At 38.3% G+C, this 26,227-nt stretch overlaps 1 protein-coding gene across 1 annotated transcript in view; it reads right to left on the bottom strand.

Annotated features, from left to right (window-relative positions):
• Positions 1–213: 213 nt before the first annotated feature.
• Positions 214–26,227, bottom strand: part of SH2D4B (SH2 domain containing 4B) — a 73,760-nt gene continuing 47,746 nt past the window's right edge. Inside the window, exons 7-8 of the mRNA XM_027795554.2 lie at positions 8,378–8,598; positions 214–5,864 (exon numbers count right to left, since the gene is read on the bottom strand). Coding sequence (XP_027651355.1) covers positions 5,772–5,864; positions 8,378–8,598 — 314 coding nt within the window. The 3' untranslated portion in view covers positions 214–5,771. The remainder of the gene's footprint in view (positions 5,865–8,377; positions 8,599–26,227) is intronic.

The raw sequence follows: 26,227 nt of genomic DNA, 5'->3' as shown, positions 1-26,227 counted from the left end.
ACACAATTAGGAGCAAACTAAATGTCCAATCTCTTTTGAAATTATTTTTCCCTCCATAAGAAAAATCACTTATTGATGTTTAGTAAAAATATGATAAAATGATGTTGTCTTCATTTAAAACTACTGGAAGAAATTCCAAGACAGAAGAAACCAAACTCATTGAAGGCTCCAGCCTAGTAGAAAATTTGCACTAGCTATGGGTCATAATGTAAACACACAAGCTGCAGGACTAATCACTAGCAGTAAACAAATATTTGAAGAGAAGGTTTAACACAGCACTTACATGGCAAGAAATTAGCTATAAAAATCCATCACGCATCATTACCATGAGACTATGTATCCAGAAGACTCATCTCAGGAAACACAAATCAAACATTTGGTCAAGTGCAAACACCTCATTCTCCAATTGATAGCCCAGCCAGGGACACATTACTTATAGGAGGTCACTGACCCTATCCCCTTTGGAAGGGAAAAAGGAATCTTAAAACGAAGGCTTAATAAAATAGAAAAGTCAGTCCTTGAAAATCGTTGAAAAATAACGTCCAAGCTGTTAATTATGCAAACAAATTTATTCATTCAAGAGAAGAGAAGAGAAGAGAAAAATTTCTCCCACTGTGAATTACCACATTACACCTGAGATCAGGTTTGTGTTGTGGCATTCTGTAAAGAGAAGAATTTAGACTGCAGTGAAATGTGGTGTAACTCTATTAATGCTCTATATTCAGTGGGGACTTGAGGGAAGAATGAGCAGAAGTGGATCCCTAGTTCATACAAAACTGAATTGTTTTACTGTAGTCAGTGTATTAATCTTGGCTCACCTCAGCAACGAAATAGATTTTGTTAATTTGATTCAAAGTCACTGAAATCCAGTGGAATTTCTCACTCCAAATCTGGTCTTTGGAAACAGTTTCTTCTCAGTAAATCTGAAAACAAACCCTGTTATAACTAAAATTTTTAGGTCTCTCTTTCTTAATGCACAGGCTATATTCTTTTGCTCGGTACTTGTTCAGCACAATAGAGATTTACCACTTCATAGTTGCCCTGGATCTTTTATAAAGCTAATATGCAAATACACATACTACATAATTGTTTCATTACAGTCATTATAAGAGGTAATAGACTGGCATCGACATTCTTCGAATAGCCTTGAAAATCTCACCCATGGTTGCTGTCAATTTCTTTGCTTGGTTTTTGCTGTCTTTTAGAGAAGAGAGAGGTATTAAATTGGAGATGTCCATGTACAATAACAGATTAAAAAAAAAATTATAAAGAACAGATGCATATGTGGATCCAAGAAGAAGCAAGAATAAATCCTCAAGAGCTGCTTTTTCAACGATATTTGCAACCAAGCTTGGGACCTTGTGTGCCATATTTTATTGCTGTGAAACAGATATGAAGAAAAGTTCAGCTCATTTAGAAGTTTTAAAGTTTTCCTTATTGCTGTAACATTTTTCCATATGAAACAGAATTACCATAATAGGTATCTCAGTACATTCCCAGCAGTCTCATTGACAAGAAATATTGACAGGAAATCTTATAATGGAAATCCATAACATGCACTTCTTCCAACTCAACAATAGCTAACACTAGAAAAACGGATCAGAAAGCAAGACTTGAAGATCACTCTGTAACAGAATAAAGCTAGCCTTTCCAGACAATGAAAGTGCAGCACTAAAAACATTTGTATACAGTGATGAGCAGCTTCAGACAGCACTAAATGTAGAGGCAGACAGTGTGAAGCACATGCAGCATTCAAGGCTGCAGTATGGACCATCCCAGCTCTTACAGACTGAGAGTGTAAAATCTAGCTCAAATGTAGATTTAGCTCAAAACACTTGCAGAGTGAAAGGGAGGTAGCAGCGCCCAGTCTTTCAGAGCAGCAAAACTACAACATGCTTTCAAAACAATGGGATAAGCACATTTTTCCCTTCCTTGTTAATTTTCCATTTTTACTCCACTGCTTTCTCCTCTATACTTCCTACTAACTGGTTACCTTTCAATAGTCCAATTTTTAATTCTTTTTCCGAAGGCAACAAGAAGCATTTGTTAGCTTAGAAAACATCTCTACACCTGTACTTTGCTCACAGCCCTCAAGTATATTGACAGCAGCTGCACATCTCTACCAAGGAAAGATTCTGTTCTTCTTAACTTCTGCTTGCTCTGATCTCCTTTTATTTCCTTCAAAATTTATCTTCGGTTAAGATGCACTGCATTTTATTGCTGCTGTTTCTGGTTATGTATTGTTGAGTTTTTCTTTCCTGGTAACTATGAATTGGCTGGCTATTTTTCATTATTTCTGTAGGGCTATGAAAAAAGGGGAAAAAAAGCAATTCCTTCACTTGAGAATTCTGACATTTATTAGCATAATAAAACTCTCAGGTGAAATTGCAGTTTTCCAAGTAATTTCATTTGCAGGAGAATTTACAAGGGATTTATTTTAAAGCCAGGTAAAACCTAGAATGAGAAATGAATGGAATTCAGAAAGAAAAAAATAGAAAATTAAAAGTAGGAAATGTGCTCCAAAGTGAAAATGATGATGCTGTTGTGGTGTTAATTACATCACAAAAGGACACATAAACTAAGTAGCTGGTATTTCCAAGCCCGCTTATCAGATAAACAAAACACAAGCAGTTGAAGTGTGTCACTAAAAATAAATAGCTGGATGATTATCAGTCTCTGAATGTGAATTCCTTATGGAACATGTTCTTCAATATTCTGTCTATAAACATTCCCAACACTGTGTATAATAGGTTGAGTAAACTTCCAAAAACTTTGGAAATTGCATGTCTTCTTTTCCAGCTTACCTAGCACCTTTTCTAAAGAGAAGGAGGCATTTCATGCCACCTTTTTTTTTTCTTTTCTTTTCAACAGTTCATGAAGGTAAAACACCAGTCTGAAAGGATGTCTAGGTGTTTAAATACCACCTTAATTACTCAGTACCACCTTTAGACCCTCAGCCCTATGCAGCCAGCTGCTGCTCTCTGGCCTCAGAGATACAGTCTATAGGTACCTACATTTTTTACTTTAAAAAAAATCCCTTTCTGTTCTCCTTTAAAGCAGAGCTCCAGTTGTTCTGTGAGGGAACATGTGCAGCTGTGAAGAACCTGAGGCTGAGGTGCTTCCTGAGATGCATATACAGAGGGAGCAAGAGCAGAGCTAGTTTCTCAAAGGAAGCAGCTGGTAGATAGTGGGGCTCTTTGGAGGAGGTAGATTGTACTTAGTGAACATCCTATTAGAAAAAAGCAACTTACTCTGTGATTGATTTTACAGAGTCCATATTTGAAGCACAGTGAATTACTCTGTGCTGAACTTCACATTCTGTTTGCTGGATTCAATGTTTCTATATACAGATATATAGAATACAGGTGTATTCTGATCCCAGATCACACATTCCAGGCTTCTCATTTAATGGAGACTATAAATCCTGCTGGAGGCCTACATAAGGTTACTATGTTGAGAATTGCAGAGCTGCATTCCACTTCAAGAATCTAGCCCCTGGTGACCTGCAAAGGAGCACACTTTAACAAAATTCCAAGACCATTTGGGTACCTTGACCCTTTAGTTAGCTGCCAAGTCACTTTGTTTCTTAAGGTATCAGACATACCTAAAGAATGTCCTACTTCTGTAAGCCTACTTGCTGTGAAAAGCCCAGCTGTCATCTTATCTGAGCACTGTGCACTAAGAACAGCTGCTCCAGCAAATAAGCATTGCTTATTTGCTGTGTCCTGGTTTTCTTTGTTATGAGGTACTAACAGTAACTATTTAAAACCTCCAGAGCCAGTCTCCCAAGTGATTTAATACAGCAACTGTCCAGCTAAGTCTCTGTGGGAAAGTTTGTTAGAATTTTCTTTTCATGGGTCACAAACATTGATGGATTAAATCACACAAAAAGCAATGTTAACAAAAGAAAATTTTCCTGAACAATGAAGTTTGTGTGCAAAAATCTGAACTTTAACATGGGCTAACTGCATAACTGATTATGAAAAAAGTTGATATTTCCACAGGTATTTATTATTATTGTGGCACCTTAAATAGATGATGTGCTTTATAAGCTTGGACAAGTTTCTTTTCCTAAATGAGCTTACCATCTAGGTCAACGTATAGAAGGCAACCGTGAGTCCAGAGAAATGACTGCTTGAGGAGAGATAGATTTACACGGGGTTTGGGAGGGAACTCTACACTGGGATTTGGAAGGGAACCACGCAGGAATTCAGAGACTGCCCAAAACAGTAGCATACAGAAATATACTCAGTGTGCCTTTCCTACGTGTTCAGAGATTCCCAGGAGAAAATGAACCATTGATAACAAATATATGTAGCGGTCTACTTTACATCTCAAAATACACATCACATACAAAAAGGTACTGAGAAACCGCCTGTTAAAGGCATGACTATGAGACTATGCAATAGGTATACAACTATTTCCCTCACGTCCCACCTCACTCAAACAAATCAGTTGCATACAAAACCGTCACAACCCTGTTACTTGAAACGTTGCCCTGCAAAACAGATGTTGGGAACTGAAAAGAACAATTCTATACCCAGCAGTTATCTATCTGGCCATTCATGGGAACAGAGCAAGGAGCACGGGAAGGTAATAGTAACAGTTTAACTACATTTCCTGAACTGGCTGCCTCAATAGTATCCAGCTCACCAGTAAAACAATACAGGACCATATCTATGCCGTGTGTCAGCCCGGAGTGAAAGGATTGCTAAGACACAAATTTCAGGAGGGCAAGTCAACTACTGTGATGAGATTATTTTGCTTATAGTCCAAACACTAAGCAACTGCTCCACAGATCTAGACTAAAACTCTGTTTTCATGGGTTTTAGTACGTATAACAAATGGATCAAGAACACATTGTGTGGCTTTTTTTAAAAAAAAAACCCATGAAATAGCATAATGATAATATAATTAGTTGTATCTTTTCTATGGATAAATATACCACCCTCACCTTCACTCATAGCTTAGCTACGGAAAAATACCTGGCCCTATAGCAAAGTAAAGCTAGGAATCTCCAGCACGTATCTTGCACAGCAGAAGGCAGAAAACATGACAAGGCCAGTGAGAGGAGCTGTTGTTACTGCAAATCAAACTGCTTTCATCAGAATAACTAGTTCAGAATAAACTGACCACTTTCTGTCCAGGAGTAAAATTCTTTCCAAGGCTGTTGGACTGCATGAAATTGTAAATAAAATGTGAATGACCTTATTCTGTCTCTACTGTGGGGAACTTTGTAGGCCTGAACTCAAAAACAGATGGCAAGTTTCCAGCTACACCTAACCACTTAAGCAATCACAAACTGCAAAAGGATGTTCTAAGACTGTCTCTTTTGTTATCAAAAGTGCACCAACCGGCAAACCTTTCTTTGGAAAAAAGAATCTGTTCTCCAATACCGGAACTTCATACAATACTGTGAGTAGTTACCGCCCATACTTGTTGCTGCATTTTGCATTTTCAATCTCAGACATTAAGAAAATTAAGATAGGAACTTAGCATCCAGCGCAATTGGCCACAACCCCTTGAAAAATTTCTGGGAACAGTCCTCATTTGTAATGTGCCAGTATTTTCTCACCTTTAAAATGTTAGCAATACAAATAATGATGATAATTCAGATGCAAACCAGAAAAATTTTGGGCCTTCTAATGAGGATAATTTTTGGCCACAAGACCAGTGGCTTTGAAAGTTTGTTAACTATTTTTCAATGTTTAATTTTGTAGCTATCTATTACTACAGATATCCAGAATGCATTCCTGTTAGTCCTGGATCCGTTATTCAAATAAAGGGCTGTAGTCTGGCGGATTCCTCTGCTGTCCACATGGCTCCAGTAGTAGCTCCCCCCCTGAGGATGTGATAATTTCTTCCTAGAAAGATAAAACCGATTAAAATGTCAAAGGTATAAGCCTTTCCCTGTCTTCTAAGAAAAGCAACTAATAGCAATAAAGACCATCACTCCACTGTAATTGGTAACCAATTATGAGTAAATGCTTGGTGAAGTACAAACCACATCACATGTTTTTGAGACGGTCATGTGGAAGTAAACACAAAGATTTAGCAATGATCTTGGATTAGGTTATTGCTGCTTTGCACACAGTATTTAAATGCAATTAATAATAAGAGAAAATGCACACTCATACCCTCTTCTGTAGGAAGTTTGTTCTTCCAGCTAATGGTTACCACCCCCTTCTGTCAACTGAGTTGCTTGAGTGACCTCTTCTTAATATTTTTTAAAGCAAAACGAAGCAGGTTTAGATGAGCCCTGCTCGTTTTGACTGAAAGTGAAAAGGACCCTCAAGGAGAAGTCCATGCAACTTTTGGGGTGGGGAAGTTTTTTCTTGCCAAAAATAGTCCTGAGGAAGCGGTAACTTTTCCAAACAATATAGCAATAGCCGCAAGAGAAAGTATGCCTGCAGCGCAACCATTTACATGAAGATTGCAGAGTTGGTTACCAGGAGGTTTGGGACACTTGACAATGTACTTCACCAGAAAGGGCAGGCAGAAAAGCTTCAGAGAAAACCATGTGAGAGACAGGATAAGATGCCTCCTGAAGGGATTGCCAGAGACCAGTTTTAATATAGCTATTAAGCTAGACGGTTACAAGAGAATTGTGTGGTGATGTTAAAGTTGAGCCAGTTTCTCTGATGGGCTTACTACAGTGGGAGCTGTTAACTATTACCAGGGGACAGCTAAGAAAACTTTTTTTTTTTTTAAATGTCAGGAACCAAAAGCCATTCTGCTTCTGACAAGTGCCCTGCTGCTGTCTGTAAATAGCTGTGTTTCTAGTACAATGATTGCTGAGGATGAGCTGTGATGATAACACAGGAACACAGCTGGAGCAGAGATGGTTGGAATCAGTTGTCACCATCACTCCTCTCCAGCAGCACAGCGGACACTACTTTAGCCAGAGCTCCTATATCCAATGGCTGATAATCTGCATTTGAGGTGTTGTACGTGTGCTTTTCTTTCTCTGACAGGGCCCTGGTTTATAGACTCTTTCCAGTTGTCTGGCTGGGATGGAGTTGACTTTCTTCTCAGCAGTCTGTATAGTAGTGTGTTTTGAATTTGTGGCTTTATAAAACAGTGTTGATAACACACTAGTGTTTTGGTTATTGTTGATCAGTGCTTGCACAGCACCCAAAGCTTTCTCATTTTCCTACTCAGGCCCTTCTGGCAATGAGTAGGCTGGCACTAAGGGAGAAGTTGAGAGGGGACACAGACCAGTTGGTTGACCCAAACTGGCCAAAAGGATATTCCATACTGTGTGTCACACACAGCAATAAAAACTGGGATGGAGGAAGACGGGCCTTGGGGAGTTTGGCTTCCAACGTGGCCATTGAGAAAGAATTTCATCAAATCAGGGGAGGATGTATTTTTTGGTGAAATGTGTCACCTACTAGTCTCCCATGTGGAAATATAATGTCATAGTGATCTGTGACGGGATGCTAAGGCAACACCGAAGAAATGTTGTGAAGTAGCTGCAAAAAAAGAAGTATTCTAAAAAGAAGGGAAATTAGAAGAAAAATAACCTCTGCTTAGTGTCTGTGAGACTGAATACTGAAAAAATGAAAAGCTGTGAAGGAGGAGCAAAATGTTAACAGAATTCATATGAAACAACAGTGAGAAAAGCATAAAAAAGGCAAGGGAACTAGAAAAGAGAGGATGAATAGAAGTTTTAAGGGTGGCTAAGAAAAAAGCAGAATTAAAACTGATGAAGATGTGGAGACATGCAAGATGATGAAAACAAGCTATGCTATCAGAAACAGTGCTACTGTTTAGTCAGTCTGACAAAAAAGAAACACAAGTTAGAAGCAGAGTAATTCAAACTCATCTAAAGTCAAAGAACAGTAGTAAATTACTCCTGTAAGAGTTTTTTGGATAAAGGAATGACCTTAGCACATCTCCAAAAGAACCCTTCCATGTTCCCTTCTTTACTGCAGGGTGCCACTCCTTTGCTTTTGCATGTTACAGCTCCCGCATTAAAGGTCAAAAAATGCTGAAATTTCATTGAGAGACCATTCTATGGTATTTCCAGTCCAATTTTGCACAGCAAAGCGGGCCAAAAAGTGTTAGCTCTGTCAGTCCTTATAATAAGGTCCATTTTCAGCCCAGGATAGCATACATTGTGTAAGAATCTGCTTAGAAGGGGACACAAATACATGCTGAAGCATTCAAAAGAAGAGGAAAAGCCTTCTGATTCACTGCAACAAAAGACACAAACTACAAATGTTACAGCTTGGCTTAGTGTAGAACATGTATGTATATTCTTTTCCCCACTATGGCTACTACTACTTTTCAGTGTGGTTTCAAATTACATGATTCCTTTCTAAATTATTAATCCATTCCACTCAGCTATTGACCTCTACCTAGCAAGTGTTACCTTGTGAAAATCAATAAGATCTGTCAGTGTTGCATGTCGGTTTGGATCTACCCCCAAGAAGCTGTAAAAATCCCCCGAAGCATCAACCAGGAAGTGTTTGAACCCACTTTGCTGGCGATAAGACAATGCATAGCCCCAGATCTTCTCGCTGACCCGCACTAGGAATGTTCCTTCAGATTTATTCATCAACAACTCTTCTGCCTCCTGGCGGCTGATAATACCTGGCAAGAAAAAACCCTATAGTTATAAAGAAAACAGGTCTGTCAGAGTAAATAAAATACAACAAATGCAGAGCAGAAGTGTAATGAAAGTGGCATAACTTCCCCAGATTGAAATGTCTGTAGGAGGAGTTAGAGCTATGGAGACACCATTTATGCTATTCTTTTCCGAAGGACAGCTGTAAGAGTTTTGGTGGAGTCTGGTGGGATATGCTTTTTAATTATCTGACTAAGAATTGCTTTTTCCCATCCTTACTGCTTTTTCAAAGGAAGTGCACAAACACAACTGGCCTATCAGACCAGTGACTTCTGTACAAGTGATTGCACAGATACTTGCAATTTTATTGCAGTACTTCTGACTGTTGCCTTACAACTGCTTTATAGGTCTTACAGAAGGAATATAAAGCAAGTGCCAGGAGAAAAAGCATTTTTCTCGTTTTGTACATCCATCCATACACACTCATCCATAGATGGGCTTGTATTTCTAGGGAACACTGTCACAGAGCAAAACAAGAAACAAAGATCACAGTCCTTTCCTTCTGGGGCATTTCAGGCTTAATATCGGAGTACGTATCAGTAGAATCAGTGTCCTCTAGCTACAAACTGTAGCCATGAGCTAAACAGAGTACCAACGCAAAGAAAAGATTGAATACTGTATTTGTTGACTAGATGTGAGCTCATCTTTACAATTCATAACAAACAATAATGAGTTATGCACCCTGCTCCAGGACAAGAGAAAAAATTAGCTGGGGCTTCTTGCAGTGCGTAACTGTCACCACCCGGTGGTCATTTTCTCTATGAGCCAATTTACCTCTCAGGGAACAAACTGTCTCCCCATATCCTGGTCACCAAACAGTTGTTTTATAGATGAATTCCTTCCTTTGCTGTACAACAAACTTATTTGTCGGCGCAAAGAAGGATCACAAATTCAGATTATCAGAGTATGCAAGGGAAAAAAGTTTAACAGGGGTAGAGCTTTCAAGAACTTTCTCATTTTATTCTGCTGTGTTGGAAAAAATCTTCTTTTCTTTCTTCCTGATCCTGGGACACAACACTGAAGTTGCTGGTACTCGCTTGCAAACGGGGTATAACAGATAAACCCCATTCTGATCACACCCCATGTAAAAGGTGTGATCAGAATTTCACCAAGCAGTGAACTGGTTGTACCATCCTAGAGAGCTGGGTTCTAATTTGTCTGGTAGGCCTAGAGGACAGTGAGCTCATGCCTCACAATTATTTGTGAAATACCAGATGCTCACTTTAATCAGGAACAGATGTTGAATTAGGCCATCCTGAATGTGAACATGGCACCAATTTCAATAAATAATATATGTACATGTTCCAAAGTTACTCTCTGTGAAGCTAAACTTTCTCAAAACAATGCATGTAGTATTTAATGGAACTTGTAGGATAGGATAGATTCCTACACCTGTCCTAGTGAGAGATCCATGGAGTCTGGGTACTGAAAAGCCACATTGGTTTACTGTAATGCTAACCATGCCCAGGGCCTACCTGAAAGACCAAATTTTGGGATGCTCTAATTAAGCCCACAAGGAAAATTATGCCTCTGGGAGACATAGGAAGGGACTGGGGAGATCTGGGTCCTAAAAGCAAGCACTGTCTGATGTTAGGAAAAGCAAAAAAGCATCTTCTTTCAGCTTTTGTCTACTTTGAGACAATGAATTTTTTTTTACGGTTTTACTTGGTGCAGTGATGAACACAGCAAGGGCTCAATCTCAGCGGGGCTCAAGAGGTCACTACTGAAATATCCTCAGTACCAAGAAGAAACATACACATACATACTCTGCTGAATGATGCTGGAGGATATTACATCATCTTTGCACCAGCCACGCAAAACAGGCAATAAACATGCAAAGATACGCATTTGTTTAGAAAGAGCATGCAACTGCTCAGCCAACAGTGTCATTTACTGCACTTTGCAGATCTATTTTTTTATTACAACTATTCCAAAATGAATTGTTATAAAGTCGTGAACTCTGTTCACATGAAAAGATAGTACTAATATGAATCCATATGACACAGCATGTTACGTGAAGCTGTATCACTAGATTCCAATACCAGGTGCCACGTGCCAAGAATTACACAAGAATTATTCTGAAATTACACGCTTTGTTAATCCAGTCTTCTCTCAAATTGACCTTATTTAAAAATACAATGAAAGGTTTTATTAGTGATTATGATGCCTACTTCCTTGACAAATCTCTGCTAGAAATACATGTAGATGAGCCACACTAAGAACCTCAGAGCATTCAACGATACAGGAATCCATCACCAGCAAATCCTACATCAATTCCAATAATCAACGTTCATACTGTAATGCTAGATTACAATCATGCTGGTAACGTCTGGGATAGGAACTGGGTGCTGTTACAACTACCCCTTCTCTAAGCAGCGTTAGAACTGTTTATGCAGCCCTGCCAGGGAATGAGGTGGCCTAGACAATTTAGCACCTATAAAAACAGAGGGTTGGTAAAAAAAGAGAGTTGTAGAAAAAGAGGTTTTGTATTATATGGTGAAAATTATTCTTAGGATATTTATAGGGTTTGAATGACCATCACTATCAGGCATATAATATGAAATTTATTTAGCATTGATTAGTTTAATGCTGAACAATCTGTTCATCTACTCTTAACTCTCACCAGTACAGGTAAAGCACTGCAGGCTTCCACATGATGTTATCTTCTTTGCCAGACCTTATTTTTGTTCTGGGTGCTTTATATCATTGAGTAGGTGAGAAATGCTACATTGCTTACAGCCAAGTTCTTTTCTGTTTTTATTCTCTTTTCTGCTAAAGATGGTGTAATAATTTATCAGCCAGCTGCTCTCTTCCCTTTTTCTCTCCTGATTCTGTTAACAGCTCATGAGAAACCATCTTTCCCCGCCACCTCCTCCCCCTCTCTGCCTCCCAGTTATTTTATTTTTCTCTGGTTCAATTCTTCAGTGGGTGGTGATTGCAGCACTGAAAGTCTCCCTCCACCCTTTAAAAAATGTTATACTGTTCTCAAGATAACTAGAAAAACAGTGGCACTGTTCACGCCTGAGAAAAGTTGTAGAGAAATAGACAACATCTGTGAAACCCCTACATGAACATTTAATATTGTCTGAATTGAGGTCAAGAAACCTTGGTTTCCCAAGACTCTGGTAAGAAGTTTAGATCCATCAGTGCTCTTATTTGTGCTAGTTAGGATATTAATTTGAAATATTAACTGGAAAAGAAACCACTGGTGCTTTGAAAGCTGATGTTCCCCTCTAATTCTTGCTAATCTCTTAGGAAAAAAAAAAAAAGGCAACATCCTAACGTCTTCACTCGGTGTAAAGTGACACTGTGTCAAAAGCAATAATCCTTTCACATAAGCACAACTTTGCAAATTTGTTTTAAAATATATACCTCACAATTACTTATCATCAGTATCATAGTTTCAGATTGTCACGTGGCCAAATACAGACTAGCATATTGGACAGCAGTTAGCTACCCCACTGAACCTCACTCACATCTTCTACCTGTCATGCCAAATAATAGAGTATACAAACTGCTGCTGTCTGTAGTAAACTGTAAGAGAACTGTAAGGTTTTGACTGGGACAGGATCAAAAGTGTATGCGGCTCCTCTTGAAAGCATGGAAACTCTATCAGCTGGCTTGAATTTTAGCCCCTTGCCCCCCAAATTCACTGCATGCACCTATCTATGTTACAAGCATCTACCTGTACACTTGAAACATGTTGGTTTTGCAGTGCTTATACCTAGTAACATTTTTGATCCTTAGCAAGAAAATAACATTTTGCAAGACAGTTATTTCAAATCATAGGACGTTCATCATCAACTGACTTGTTCCTAATTAACAGCTTCATTTTTAAAAACAGTTCCTGTAATGACAATTTGTAGATAGGCAAGTCTTAATATTTTTGTTGTAATTATGTTCTTTTTACTGCCACCAATCTTCCAAAAAGGGGAAAGAACATCCTAACATTTAAAGTATATTAAGCGCATGGAGTGTCCGTTTTGAGTTTAGTGGGCACAGCTAAAAAATCTTCATGCTGCCTTCCAAGTTTACAGCAGCCTCAATACCAGAAAATGCTATTTGGAAATATTACGCAATGACACTTCAGCTTCCCACTCCTCTCTCAGCATTATCCTACATACTTCCTTGAGTGAAACTCAGGAGATAAAATACATAAATATTTGCTAAGAAAATGCCATAACAAGCATGAATCCAAACCAGAAAAGCTGATAAACATTGGCAACAAGGCAAGACTATATACTAGAAGTCTAAAATTACTCTTTCGATTATACAGAGCACAAAGTTACACCATGTCCATTGTTGTAATCTACCAGTGGTCAAACGTACTGAGTGTAATAACAATGTCAATACATAAAGATAATTTGGCCTTTCATGATCCATATATTTTTAAAATGCATATATGCATTTATATATGCCAAGAAGTCGAGTAAAATTAGAGGGGAAAATACAGGACAAACACATTGAAGTTTTCATTTACCCTTCTGCAATAGAAACTATTTGCTTAGCTGATGTTTTCTCTTTTCATATTTTTTCATTACCTTGATCTCAAACACTCTAGTGCATGAGGTTTTACTCACAGAGCAAAGCATCACAAATAGTGGCATGAATAAATATTAATGAGAGCATTCATGCCAAAAGTGCTTTCATGACCATTATGAAAAGCTTTCTATTTCATGCAAAATTGATTTGTTGAACAATTATGAATATTCACAGGTAGTCATGAGAGGAAAGAGACTTATCCTGTTTATACAACTTAAGACATCTAACCAGCAAGGTGTGTGATTTAGGTCACCAATCAAAATTAGGAGCAAGAGAAGCTAATACCAGTATCTCTTTTGTTTTCAGTGGGATTAGATCAAAGCCCATATGAATACAAATATCCTTGGCAATCATTACATGAATAATTCACATGCTAAAGGTCATACAGACACATTACACCTAGAGCAAGTGTAAACAATAAATAAATAAATGAGTAAACACAAGGAATTATGAGGAATTAGCAGATAACTCCCGACTAATGTAAAGGAGTATATTTGTCCGATTATACAGGCAGACCTAAACAGTAATTTGAAAGATAGTGATAAATTGGCACAAGGGTTAGAAGGATCAGTCTGCTAAGCACCAGCCAATCCCTTCCATTTTTTAAGGAACTGAAAATCTGAGCTAGACAGACATACTACTATAACTGTGCTACTTTGGAATAAAACGTTTCCCAAAGAGGAATAAACAAGCAAATTTTCCAAAAAATTTCAAATAAATTTCCTCTCTAGGAGACTTAATTTGAGAGTCAAAAGTTGGATTACACCTCACCTTGAAAAAAGCTGAAACGAATTTCAAAACAAACTGCTATAAAAGCCAGAAAATAAATTTGTTTAGAACAGCTTTTAGGGTCCTGGGTATTTTTAATCAAAACAGGAAAGTTCCAGTTTGAGGAGAGGAAAATACATCATAGTTTTTTCTGTCTACTTCTTTAGAATAATAAAACACCAGTAGTTGGAAGTAAAGACCCTACCTACTCTGGACCAAAATATGAATAAAGGCAATCAGTTTTGAAAGAAATAATCAGAAAAGTAAACAGAAATTCAGAAGGGATTAAGCCAATTGCAGCCAGTTGGTTTTGGAAGAGCTGACAGCCTGTGTTAGCATCCCAGCATTAACATAAACCACTGTCAGGAGGCGCAGGAACAGCTTGTAAGAGCGCTAGTCTACGAACCTAATGGAGGGGGTCATAGATTTCAGAGACCACAGCAAAGGAAGATATACAGGAGGAACAAACACAAGCTAAGATGAAAACTGAAGTTGGGGAACTAAGGTTTAGAATAGATCTGAACTTTTTTAGATCTCATAATAAGGTGGGACAGTAAAGGCTTGAAACAAATGTTCAAATGCGTGACAGTAGCAACCAGCTCTGATCTAGAAGGTGAAAAATCCGGCTCCTTCAACCGCTCAGAAAGATCAAAAGCATAAAAGCAGGGAAGATGAAGTGATTGCTTCCCTGCAGTGCAAGAACTAGAGCAGCTGTGGTTTACGCTCTCAAAGAAAAGCAGTCTCTACATCACTCAAAGCAACAGTTTCCTCAGGCTGAGTTTTTCAATTCTCTCCCACAGGTGCAAGTCTATATGTGGACTCTTAAGCTGGCTGAACATACTTCTGGTTGTTCATTCAGAAGGACACAATCTACAAAACTATGACGTCTAGACTGAATGCTTTGTTATCCTCCAGACTATTGATGTCACATATAATTTAAAGAACACTGTTATCAGTAATGATGGTTTATGGACCGATCTGCAACTGAAATAGCCAAAGGATAATGTACATATCTAGGTCATATCTTGTGCTTTCTCCAGCATTTACAGCAGGAGTAGCATGCAAAATTAAACACATGCACAAACATTTGCAGCAGTAGGATCTTACAGCATGCTACTGTATTAAAAAGGTTTCATCCTCTCCCTCTTCTCCTTCCTTTTAGTCACAATACTTTTTGGATGGTGCAACAAAACAAATAGCGGAAGAAGAGATCAATAGCATTGTGTGAGAAAAACTATGGCTGAGAGATAACAATAGCTCTGCCTCTGCTATTTCAGAATAGAAGCAATAAAGACTGCAAAGCAAAGCAAGGGAGTAAATCAAAGACAGCTGGTAATAGAAACAAAGCTGTTGAAGCTATTCACCATCTGCTGTTAAGGCAGGACAAGCTCACGTGGGACTAGGTCGTCAAAAGAGTTCTCTTCCCATTTAGGCACCAAAATAAATGGCCATGCTTTAAGAAAAAAAAAAACCACAAAACCAAAAACCCAACAACCAACAAAAAATAAACAAACAAACCAACAACCTCAGCACAATGACTGTTTTTCTTTTTTTTTCCCCCCAAACCTGGCCACAAGTGTTGTGGCAAGAGCCCAAGGGAAGAGCCAAGGGGCGCCGAGTACAGCTGGTGAGAAGACAGGTGTTTCATGCTATGCTGCACGTTGGTAATCTAAGTTCTAGTAAACTGCATAGTATCCATAAATGTTACTATATAAAGGACTATAGGACTCTGTGCTGACAATAGCATCACAAAAAAGCAAAACCTAAAATATGAGTAAATAAACTAAAACCTTCTTTTCTGCATAGAACCGCAATAGGAGGCAAAGCTGGAATGTATTTAGAAATCAACAAGTGAAATGCACATCTGAAATACACTGGCTGTGTCATGGATAGGTTATCTGAGTACTCAGTGGTCAGTGCAGGGCACGGCACGACTCTTCTCTGAGCTACATAGGCAGAGTGAAGTGACACTGGCTAGGGAGCCCCTGGAAAAACCCTTCTTTGTTCCACATTCACCACCTTTTCTTCTGCGCAAGCTCAGGAGCAATGCGCACAGTAGCGTAGCTAAGATAGAGATAAACCTGTGCTGTTTGCTGTTGAAAGGTGAGGAGGAGTCTGTTACCTTCACCATTCCTCTCCTTTGTAACCATCCTGGTACATTTAAGATACACCAGTGAACCCCAGCAACCTCCCCAGTGGGCCTCACTTGGTATGGAAAGTATGCCTGGGCTACTTACAGACATGTATAGAAAATCAAAGCCCAGAGGAATAATGTTTTTCTGATAGAAAGAGATCTCTTCAGGCAAGGATAAGGCATACTGATAATGCACCATGCCCTAAAGAAGCTCTCCTTGAAGACTTATGTGGTCATAGGACTATCTTGAGCCTTTACACAGGAGAAATTCACCAAGGAAAAGTATCATCTGTAAAATATATATAGGCCTGTTTTGTTGTGGGTTTTTTTCTCTTTTTCTTCTCTTTTTTAATAATATGTATTCATATCTCCGTTCTGTCAGGATAAAGTAAGTCTCAGAATAAAGAAAACTCAGACCTCAGAAGCTTTCTTAATTCCCTAAGGCTGAGATGCCTTAAAGCAATTAAAAACCTACTAACATACTGAAAGAAATGGGTGCCTGACTCCCCTGGGAATCTTTGAAAATCCTATCTAAATGAGCAATGCAGTTAGAATCACAGAACGGTCTGGGTTGGAAGGGACCTTAAAGATCATCTAGTTCCAAGCCCCTTGGCCATGGGCAGGGACACCTTCCACCAGCCCAGGTCGCTCAGCTGGCTTTGAACACTTCCAGGGGTGGGTAATGTGGGTTCCAGCCCCTTCACGCAGCCAGCGGAACGTCCCTCCCTCGAAGGGGCACCCTCCCACCCAAACTGCCACCGGCCGTGATCCCCGGGGCTGACGCTGTGGGAGCAGGGGGTGGCTGCCATTACCCTGTGGGTCTGGGCACTCCCCTGGGGTTCCCCAGCTCAGGAACCCGCGTAGCCTGCGACCTCCACAGAACATGCCTGCTCTGGAGCCGATCGCCTCAGCAAGTGACTGTTATAAGGGGTATTCCTCTTCAGGTTTACAGAAAATCAGATGTGCTACATCCATTGTTGCCAGTGTGGCTCACAGTTAATTCCCTATGCACTCTGGAGAAAATATACCCCTTAATTTTCTCCTTTAAAGTTCATTCTATACCCAAACTATCAAATACTCTAAAAACCCTTTACACTCACTGTCAAAATATTTATACCATATTCACTAACAGGCAGTGCAGCACATAAGAGATAGGCGTTTGCATTACTTGTCTGAATACACCGCTGGTATAATAGAGCTATAATTTTTTCTGTTAATGTCTCCTCAAAGCCTAGTGCTGGTTTCTTTCCTTTCTTTCTTTCACATCAGCCTATAGAATGCCATATAGACACCATTAGCCAGGAAGAAAACAAAGATTTCAAACTCCCTCTTTGCACATTATTGTCACCTATCAGAGGAGAAAAGGTAGCACAGAAGACCTTTAACCTTTTATCTCATATATATATATTTTCAGACTTGTTGCTTTAGAGATGGGCTCTTCTGACATGAAATCCCTTCATTAAACCTCTGCTATTACCATTTAATTTTTGTGAGTTTTCCCATCTGAACAGCTTCTGAAAAGAAGCTAATTTTTAAAAATGGAAGATAACCATTCCATTTTCTGTGGTTTCTCAAACTACATTCTCTGTGTAGTTCATCATGTATGATCAGTAAATTGACAGAAATTTAGGTGCAAGAATATCTAATTTTGTAATGTTTTCACTGACTGAAGTTAGAAGCCTCTATTTTCTAGTAAAGTCAATGCAAGACCAACAACAGGGAGGTTTCCAAGAACCTAAATAGGATGCATTACATAAACAGTACAAATATTATTGATAATGATGTTTTTTCCTTTGCTGATAGGATGACTGGAAAATATGCAAGTGTGTCTTTTAAAAAAACTAAAAAATAAAACAAAAAAAATCAGTAAATACTTCCAGGCCTATCCTAGATGCTGTTACATACATAGGTGTATTGACATTTCCTGTAAATGGCATGGAAAATAAGCATATTCATGAGGATGTCTGCCAACTCCAAATAAGAAACAAACATGCCTTGAGAAAATACACTAATCCGAATAGGGAACTTTGTTACAAACATTATTCCTGTAAGATGCGTTCACCCCCTTACAATACAAACGGGATTGAATTTTAATTCCTATTACGTGTGGAAAAGACAGCTGACTAAACAGACTATTAATAAACTTTTGTGATAGGTGCCTGATGCGACACATGTGAAGTAGATATTAAGACTTTACTGTATCTTCTGAAACATCAATTCTTGCTTAATCAGTAAAGCACACAGAAATACCTCACTAGAACAGCCTGGCAGGGCTAGAAATAGTACGGTGATGTAATACAAAAACACAGTAGACCAAAGTAGCTGATTTTAAGCTCTGATCCTGGTCCAGCAAAGAAAAACACATCTGTTCTGGTACAATAGTCACTGATACTGTGTTTTGTGTGAAAATTGAAAAGCGTGGCAGTTTTTTAGAAGGTTAGCGGTCAGTATTCACCATCCTTTCTCCAGGCAGGCAAAATACATTCATTCAGTCTTGGTCTTGAAAGCAACAGAGGAAAAAGAGAGGGAAATTCTAGCTTGTGGGCATCATTCATAAGCACTTCTTATCCACTTCACTTGTTTATGTTACTCACGTTGTTACTTCTCATTCAAATCCTCAAATTTTGCTGAATTTGAAAATGAGAGAAAAAAAATAATTTCTGGTATACAAATTAGATCTAAATCAAGGAAAAAAGATGAGAAAGCTGACCCGTGAGAGGATGAGAGAGCAAAAGCTCTCCTGGGATCTATTTACATTCTCATAAATCCAGCCATCAAAAGTCCTTGTTCCTCCTAAATACTTCTGAGGGCAGCGCAGACATGAAAATACACAGAAGACTGAGCTTTTACCAAACCAATTGCACAAAACTGAATAAAGCCCAGTGTGAGATTTTTTGTTACAGAAATCTAAAGCAAAGGTAAAGTAGAAGGATTAGTTAAAGGTAGTCTCTTTGTAGCCCCTTCCTGGCTTTGCACAACCCATTCTGAAGCAGCACTTCCAGATGACACTCCAGGGGGAACACGTGGACCGCAGACAAGAATAGTGCATGGAACAGCACTGCGCCCAGATAGCCTTAGCTGGGATGACATTCCTACAGAGACATGATTTGAGACATGGCTTCAAAGGGCCCGTTACTGGCTGATAGGTAGTTGCTGAAGGGGAGTTGGGAGGTACAGGTCTGAACACACAGAAACTGAGAAAAGTTTGTGAGGTTGGGGGAAATTCTATCTCGAATCAAAGGCTCCTTTAAAAAAGAATTTTAAGAAATATTCATGTAGAAGTAGAAATTATTAGCAATTCAAATAATTTCAAAATTATCGATCACTGGACACTTTGAATGCTGGAGGCATTAGAGTCAGAATTGAGCGCAAGTTCAATGCAAGCTGCATCTGGAACTTAAAACTCTAGACACCTGCTCACTTGTGTGTGTAAATGTTACCATTTCCCGCTTTCTGCAAGTGGAAGACAAGAATGAAAAAATTGCAAGCGTTAAAACTGCTGTCAGTCTCAGAGAGCGCTTCTGAAAAAAACATGTCTCAGATGTTTATCAGCTTGCCACTTCTCCCTTCCCTCAAGTATATGTGTACACTTAACCATCGAGATTTTCTTTGAAAACCAGTGCCAGAAGAAATACTTGCACTTGCAGATCAACAGGTGTTTAATCTCGACAAGAAAGACAAGTCAAACACAAAACTTCTACCTAGAAGGATAAACCATGCCAACCTTTAAAACAGCAAGCATATTTTACTAGCTCCAAAATAAGCATTACTGACTGAAGCGTGGAATACTTTTCAAAGCATGTAATTCCATAAGCACTATTTAAAAAATTAAATGCTAAAACATATACAATATATTTATTTTGGCACCAGGTTCTGCTTCTCTACTACACATTTTATATACTGATGCTTCTTAAGGAGTAAGATGTTCCTCCTCAGATAATTCTGACATAAGAAAAACAAAATATGCTAAACCAAATTATATATGGTTTCACTTACAGTCTTACAGTATTGATATGTAAATCTTTTTTGATGCTTCCAAATTGTGAATACATGGATGCTTAGGCAAACAATCATTTATGTTTGCAAATGCAGACTGGATCCTTTATGTAATCAGCCCCTCTTCTGAAAACATGGCCACATTTAAGGTTGTATAAAACAGAGAGCAATAATGCACGTTCATTAAAAAGCCCACTGTGGTTAGCCCACCATCTGCATGCTTTATCATGAATATATCACTTCTAGAGGAAAACAGGGGACTGAATTCAGTGCCTATTAAATTCTTAATGTTTAGGCTGTGAGTGTGACGTTATACTGAATAAATGATATAATAAATCAACATAAAAACTCTGGCAGAACAGTTAGGGCCGGATTTGCTTTTGCCTTGGATGTCATGCAGTCATTTATTCTGTGGCGGCTTTGCGACCCATTATACCCATTTTCCCATCATGTAACAGAGTACAGAAAATACAGAGAAATTAAAACATCAGGCCCTTGTCCACAGAGACTGTATTGAGACAACCTGCCAAAAAGCTTTCTAATAATACTAATAAATGACCAAGAATTGTAATATGCTGTGATTTCATATCAAAAGGAATAAGTAAGACACGAACATTAAGTTCGAGTGCAGTTTTCCTGTGCCACTATTACTATAGCTGTAAATACCTATGAAACATAGCCACTAAATTTACTAAATGAAGAAAATGAACAAATTAGTTAATAGGATGATACTGGCAAATTTCATCAAGCCAAGGGAGAAGTAGCAAAATGAACAATAAGGTAATTCTTATATCTTAAGTTAATTGCACTGGAGGCTGCATGGTGTAGAGATTAACAATAAAAAGACAAGCAAATGCAAAGCAGCCCTATCTATATCACCACATTTTGTGGGTACTCCTGTCTTTATCAAAGCATCTCCAAGAACCATACAAAAAAAAAAAAAAACAAACCAAAAAAACCCCCAACAAAACAGGAAGGAAAAGCAGTGCATTCAGTCATGAGCTAAATTATGAAAAGCCTGATTTTTTTAATGGTTAAAACTCAGGGAAGATCAGCAGTGCCACTTTCTCAAGCTCATCCCTAGGGGGAAAAAACAAACAAACAAACAAACAAACCAACCAAGCAACCAAAAAAAAAACCAAGAAAAATCCACGTTCTCAGGCATTCTCAGGCATTCTTTCCTTCTCCATATTGCCATGAAGCTCACCAATATGTCTTTTATAAAAACAATATAATTGCTTCATTAAAAAAACAAAGTACATTTAAAAATATCTTCATACATACTTAAGCTTTTTACAATTTTTGTGAATTAAGACAAAGCCCAACACTTCAAACTGGGACTTGGAAACTGAACTTACTGTCCTCATTAGAGGATTGACATATTTTATCTGGGTGCAATAAAGCAACCAAAAATACAGATTACAGTTTCAGGAAATCAGGAAATATATCCTAATTCTATTCATAATTAAACTTAAAAAAATAAATGAAATTTACTGAATGAAAGCACATTTTAAGAACATCTGAAGAACAACGATCATCCTAGTGAATAAAAAGGAAGGCAACTGCATTGGCTTTAGAGTAGCAGATGTCACTGACACATCTATGGATCCAAATAGTTTTCTACATGATGCATCTAGACAGCAGAAATAATATTCAATAAATACTTAAATTACTTCCATAAAGGCAGTTAATTTGCAGTTCTACCTAAAACAAATGAGCTTCACAATTACTACTGTGAAACAGAGAAGTAAGATTTTGACATCAGGAAGGACTATTAGATACTCAAAATCTGTATATAAACTGAAAACCGTATGTCTCCATATACATACATACTTAGTAAGATTTATGCAAATGTCACATTTCTGTGAACAAACGTCTTGAACAGTGTAACACAAAATGCGTGTCTGTGTAGGAAAGGTTTTGTAATTCTACTGGTTAATGACAAAGGCGCTGTCTAGGTTGGTCACGGTTTTTGAGCATTAGGAACGTTCAGAGTCTTCTTCGAGAGTCTTCCTGGTATATTGCTAGTTTAAATGGCTTTATTTTATGCTAGTATTGATTTGTCATTCAGTACACTGGGAATGCATTATGAATACAACTTCATTAATTTAGTGGTCTCACCGTAAGAGCATTTGCCCAGTGAATGGACACTGAAATGCCTAGAAGTTAATTGCATTACATGGCAGCAAACAAAATATCACATTACAGCCTCTGAGAAGCTGCTAATTTGCTAGAGTTGCTAATATTTTCCACTGGGCTTTTTATATTGATACTGATTTGTATTGATGTAGCTATGCTATTTTAATTTTAATTTGCTTTTTATCTGAGTATATGGAAGTTAGATTTTGATTCTTCATGACATCCAACAAGACTCATTAAACATCCAGTTGAACCTCCAGCTCCACAAGTAACAAGAGTTGACTTTTTGATTCTGGGGTCCATCTACATCAGCCCTAGAAAGGCAGCCCAAGGCTCATTCCGGTGGGTAGGGAGGACAATGGCATTGTCACTAGGGTGCAGTAAGCTCCAGCTTCTCTCTTCCCATGGTATGTTGCCCTGTACTTTATAAGATAGCTGAGGGTTCTTGTATGCTCCCAGCATGAAACTATTAATTTTAGGAAGAACTTGGGCTATTGTTATAAATTTGGCCCACAGCTTATAGCCAATTTGACACACTATCATGAATATACTGAGTAGATATCATGGCAATTATATAGTCCAATTGGCTCTGCAATCACCACAATTTATGAGTATAAGGTATAAAAACTTCTCAGGAGGATTTAATGGTAATGTTCTTTATTGTGAATTAGAAGAAAAGCAATTAAATGCAATTTCAATTCATTTGTAAAGAATAAAACCCCCTTGGTTATTAATAAAAATACATCACACTCAAAAATAACCAATCAACCCTTCTCCTTTCTATGATGAAATTAATAGATTAAAAAATTATGAAAACTTTACATGTGCCCATGATGGTCTTCAAAAGCACGTATATTTTACGGTTTACCTAGAATACTATAATCTCACAGGTGGTGAAGAAGCCGTCAAGACACATTTTCCATAAACCTAAATGACAACTGCAATAGTAAATCACAGTGTCAGCAGAGATCACAAAAGAGAAGGACAAAAATGAAAGTCACAGTAACATGGAGCCCTGGAATTCAAATGTTATAGCTGGTGTTAAAACACATAAAACTAAGCAGAAAATATACTGTGTTGTTTGCTTTTCATGCTTTTTTCATAGCTGATGGAAAATAGTTTTGCCTTAGATATATCCCATTTGTGTAAGGTTTAACAACGCATACATTTTTTTTAGGTACACTGGCAGTCAAATACGAAATCTATTTACATCTGTGACAATCTTCCAGATGGTATCAGCTTAGAAGAAATCTTTCTACCTGTTTTTTAATCAAGTAATCATTAGAACTTTTTCTGTTAAAAGGGATAAAAATTTAAATCATGCTGTATCTGGAGTATTTTCCCATATTCAAATTAGAATAGCAGTTCCAGACAGATTTCTACAAAGCAGTTTGATTGCAGTATTTTCTGTAAGTACTTAAGAAACTATACTTTATCTAGCTCAAAGAAAAACAAATCTAGGGATAATATTGATAACTGATTTTTCTTCTCACACTTGGCTAGATTTGGGAACTTTAAGTTAATTTTATTAATTACAGTGCTTTCTAGCTGCTTGCAACATTCTTGCATATTGATTTAGTGCACTGTTCCTCAGGGAAAAAAAAGTTACCTTTAATCACTCAATAAAGTGAACCAGACACCGAAGCACTATTGAAAGTCAAATGAGAATAACATTGGGACAGTAAAAACTTCACACCCAACGAGTGGCAGTATAATAACCACGTGCAGCTCTTACAATGATCCAGTTCTGGACATCCTCTGGGGTGTGACCCAGTTCTCAGTTAAGCCACTAAAAACCAGCCACTAAATAGCCTCATTTCCTACCAGCACTGGAAGGTGAGCAAGCTAGCAGCTAGGCTCAAACTCATAGCAGAATAATCTGAATCAGGTGTTCAAAGCCACTACTCAATAAGCAGAAATGGCTTCAAAGGAGGGACCAACTTCATCTGAGGTTCTGAAGAAGTTACAAACAGAAGCAAACATTTTTTTTTTACTTTATTTGTAATACAAACTCTGGGATTAAGAGTCCTTCATTTATGCTAAATTTCATCAATGGAACTATTCCAGTTTACGTGATAAGAGGATCTGGACACAGACAGCAAGTGTGCAGAATCATTTGTTGCTACCACCACCTTAGCTCTCAAAGATTCCATCCCCGCTCTGTAAACAGTAGCATGGGTTAAGAGAGAAAAAAGGAGAGGGAGCTCCATCCCATGACTAATAAACTATTACTCTCTTGTATCTTGGACTGAAGTTTCTAGACATCTTTGCAGCTCACTTCAAGTACAAGCTCACTTCAAGCTTTTTATCAAGCATACTAGAATGAATTTACAATAGCCGTATGCACTCATGAAAGATCCATGCTGTGTTTAATTGTGAGAAGCAGTGGTAACAGCAGTGGCAGAATGTTCCATGGAATTATACATGATTTAGACTCAAGTCCTCCTTATGACAGATTAAGAACTCTTGTGTATTACGTTACATATGCTAGTCTTGGATAGAGAGGTAGGGTATGATCCAGTCAGAGCCAGCGCTGATCAGCGTGCTAATCTGCATAGAACTTTTGGAGTTTTACCTCTTAAAAAGACTCATGAGTGTGTGATTTGACAGTCCCATTCACTGAAAGGCCAGGAGAAGAAGGAAGAGCTTTCTGAAATCCAAAAGGGAAGAAAAGGAGCTGCCATTCCCTTAACTTTTGCAGGGGAAGGGTAAATTTATGTTTCCCACACCACTGCATTCTGCCTCTACGCCAGCATCACATGGTGAAGTTGCACATACAGGTTAGTTACCCGCAGAGTTCTGGAAATCTCTTGCCTTTGTTTTCACATCATCTCCTACCGTTTATCTCCTCCAGTGAAAGCAGTTTACGTGTTTCACTCTGCTTCTTAACTGGGTGAACTGGAATTAAGTTAAACCAGCAACATAATTTTGTGCAATCACATGCTTTTCCCCGTGCATAACTACACACCATACCTGCTGATACTGTTTGAGAGAGTTGTGTTTTCTTAGCAGGGAAACAGCATTGCTTCAAAGGAGCTTTCAAACTAATAACTTTTAATCTTTTGCCTTAAGGCTGGATCAATAGGACTGTGGTTTCGACACTTTGCGTAGCAAGACAGTAGGACCAGTAAGGCAGACATCTGCTGGGAAACCAGTAAAATTTTCTGACCTTGGGCCTGCAAGTATTTGCTGTGCTGGGCTTTAAACAGAAAATACTACAGATAATAAATATAACTTTGTCTAGCATAAGCTGAAGAAAATGTATGGAAGCCTGTGAAATAGAAAGCATGTTATTGTAAGCATGCAAGCAAAGGGACAAGAGCTGGAGGTACGGCTGATAAACAAATATGGACCAACAATAAGCAGGATATCAGCAATTCATCCAAGACCAACGAGTTTCTATGCAGGACACCTGTGGTATGCTAGAGGGGGTGATCAGGAACATCTAGATACAGCATTTAAAGACATAGAGCATGAGCTGAATGTCTTGTGCTGGTAGTGACTGATGACTAAGCACACCTTGCGCATGGACAAACTAACACACACATACACAATTGACTCTGAAAGGAGAAAGCATGATCCAGCATTTAAGGAACAGATTATGATATATGTAAAAGGGTACCACAGCTCAGATTCAGGCTTCTGGACAGATGAACAAGGCCTTCTGCATTAGCTTTGGTCACCATAAAAGTTTCTTCCAGTCAGCATGAACAACCTTTGTAGATGTCAAGGCTTTTTACTTGAATGTAACATTCCTTATTTTCTTTAAAATGGTTCAGTTCTAAGTCCTCATATATGATTTCTTCCAAATAATACATGCTCTTTTATCACTTGGTTTTTATAAATGAATCTTCATTTCCAAACACTAAGAGCAGAGCTTTCCACTCAGCAACACCTCTCCTGTTTTATGTAATGTGATAAAGAAAGCCTGACTGAAGGAGCTGCAGTAACAGAGAAATGTTCTCACACACAGTCCAGTTCATTAAGAAGACAGAACACAGAACTGTAATGTAAAA

This window comes from Falco peregrinus, chromosome 1, assembly GCF_023634155.1.
Source record: "Falco peregrinus isolate bFalPer1 chromosome 1, bFalPer1.pri, whole genome shotgun sequence".
Taxonomy (NCBI): Eukaryota; Metazoa; Chordata; class Aves; order Falconiformes; family Falconidae; genus Falco; species Falco peregrinus.
The sequence above is the reverse complement of the archived record's forward strand: the minus strand, read 5'-3'. Positions and strand labels throughout refer to the sequence as shown.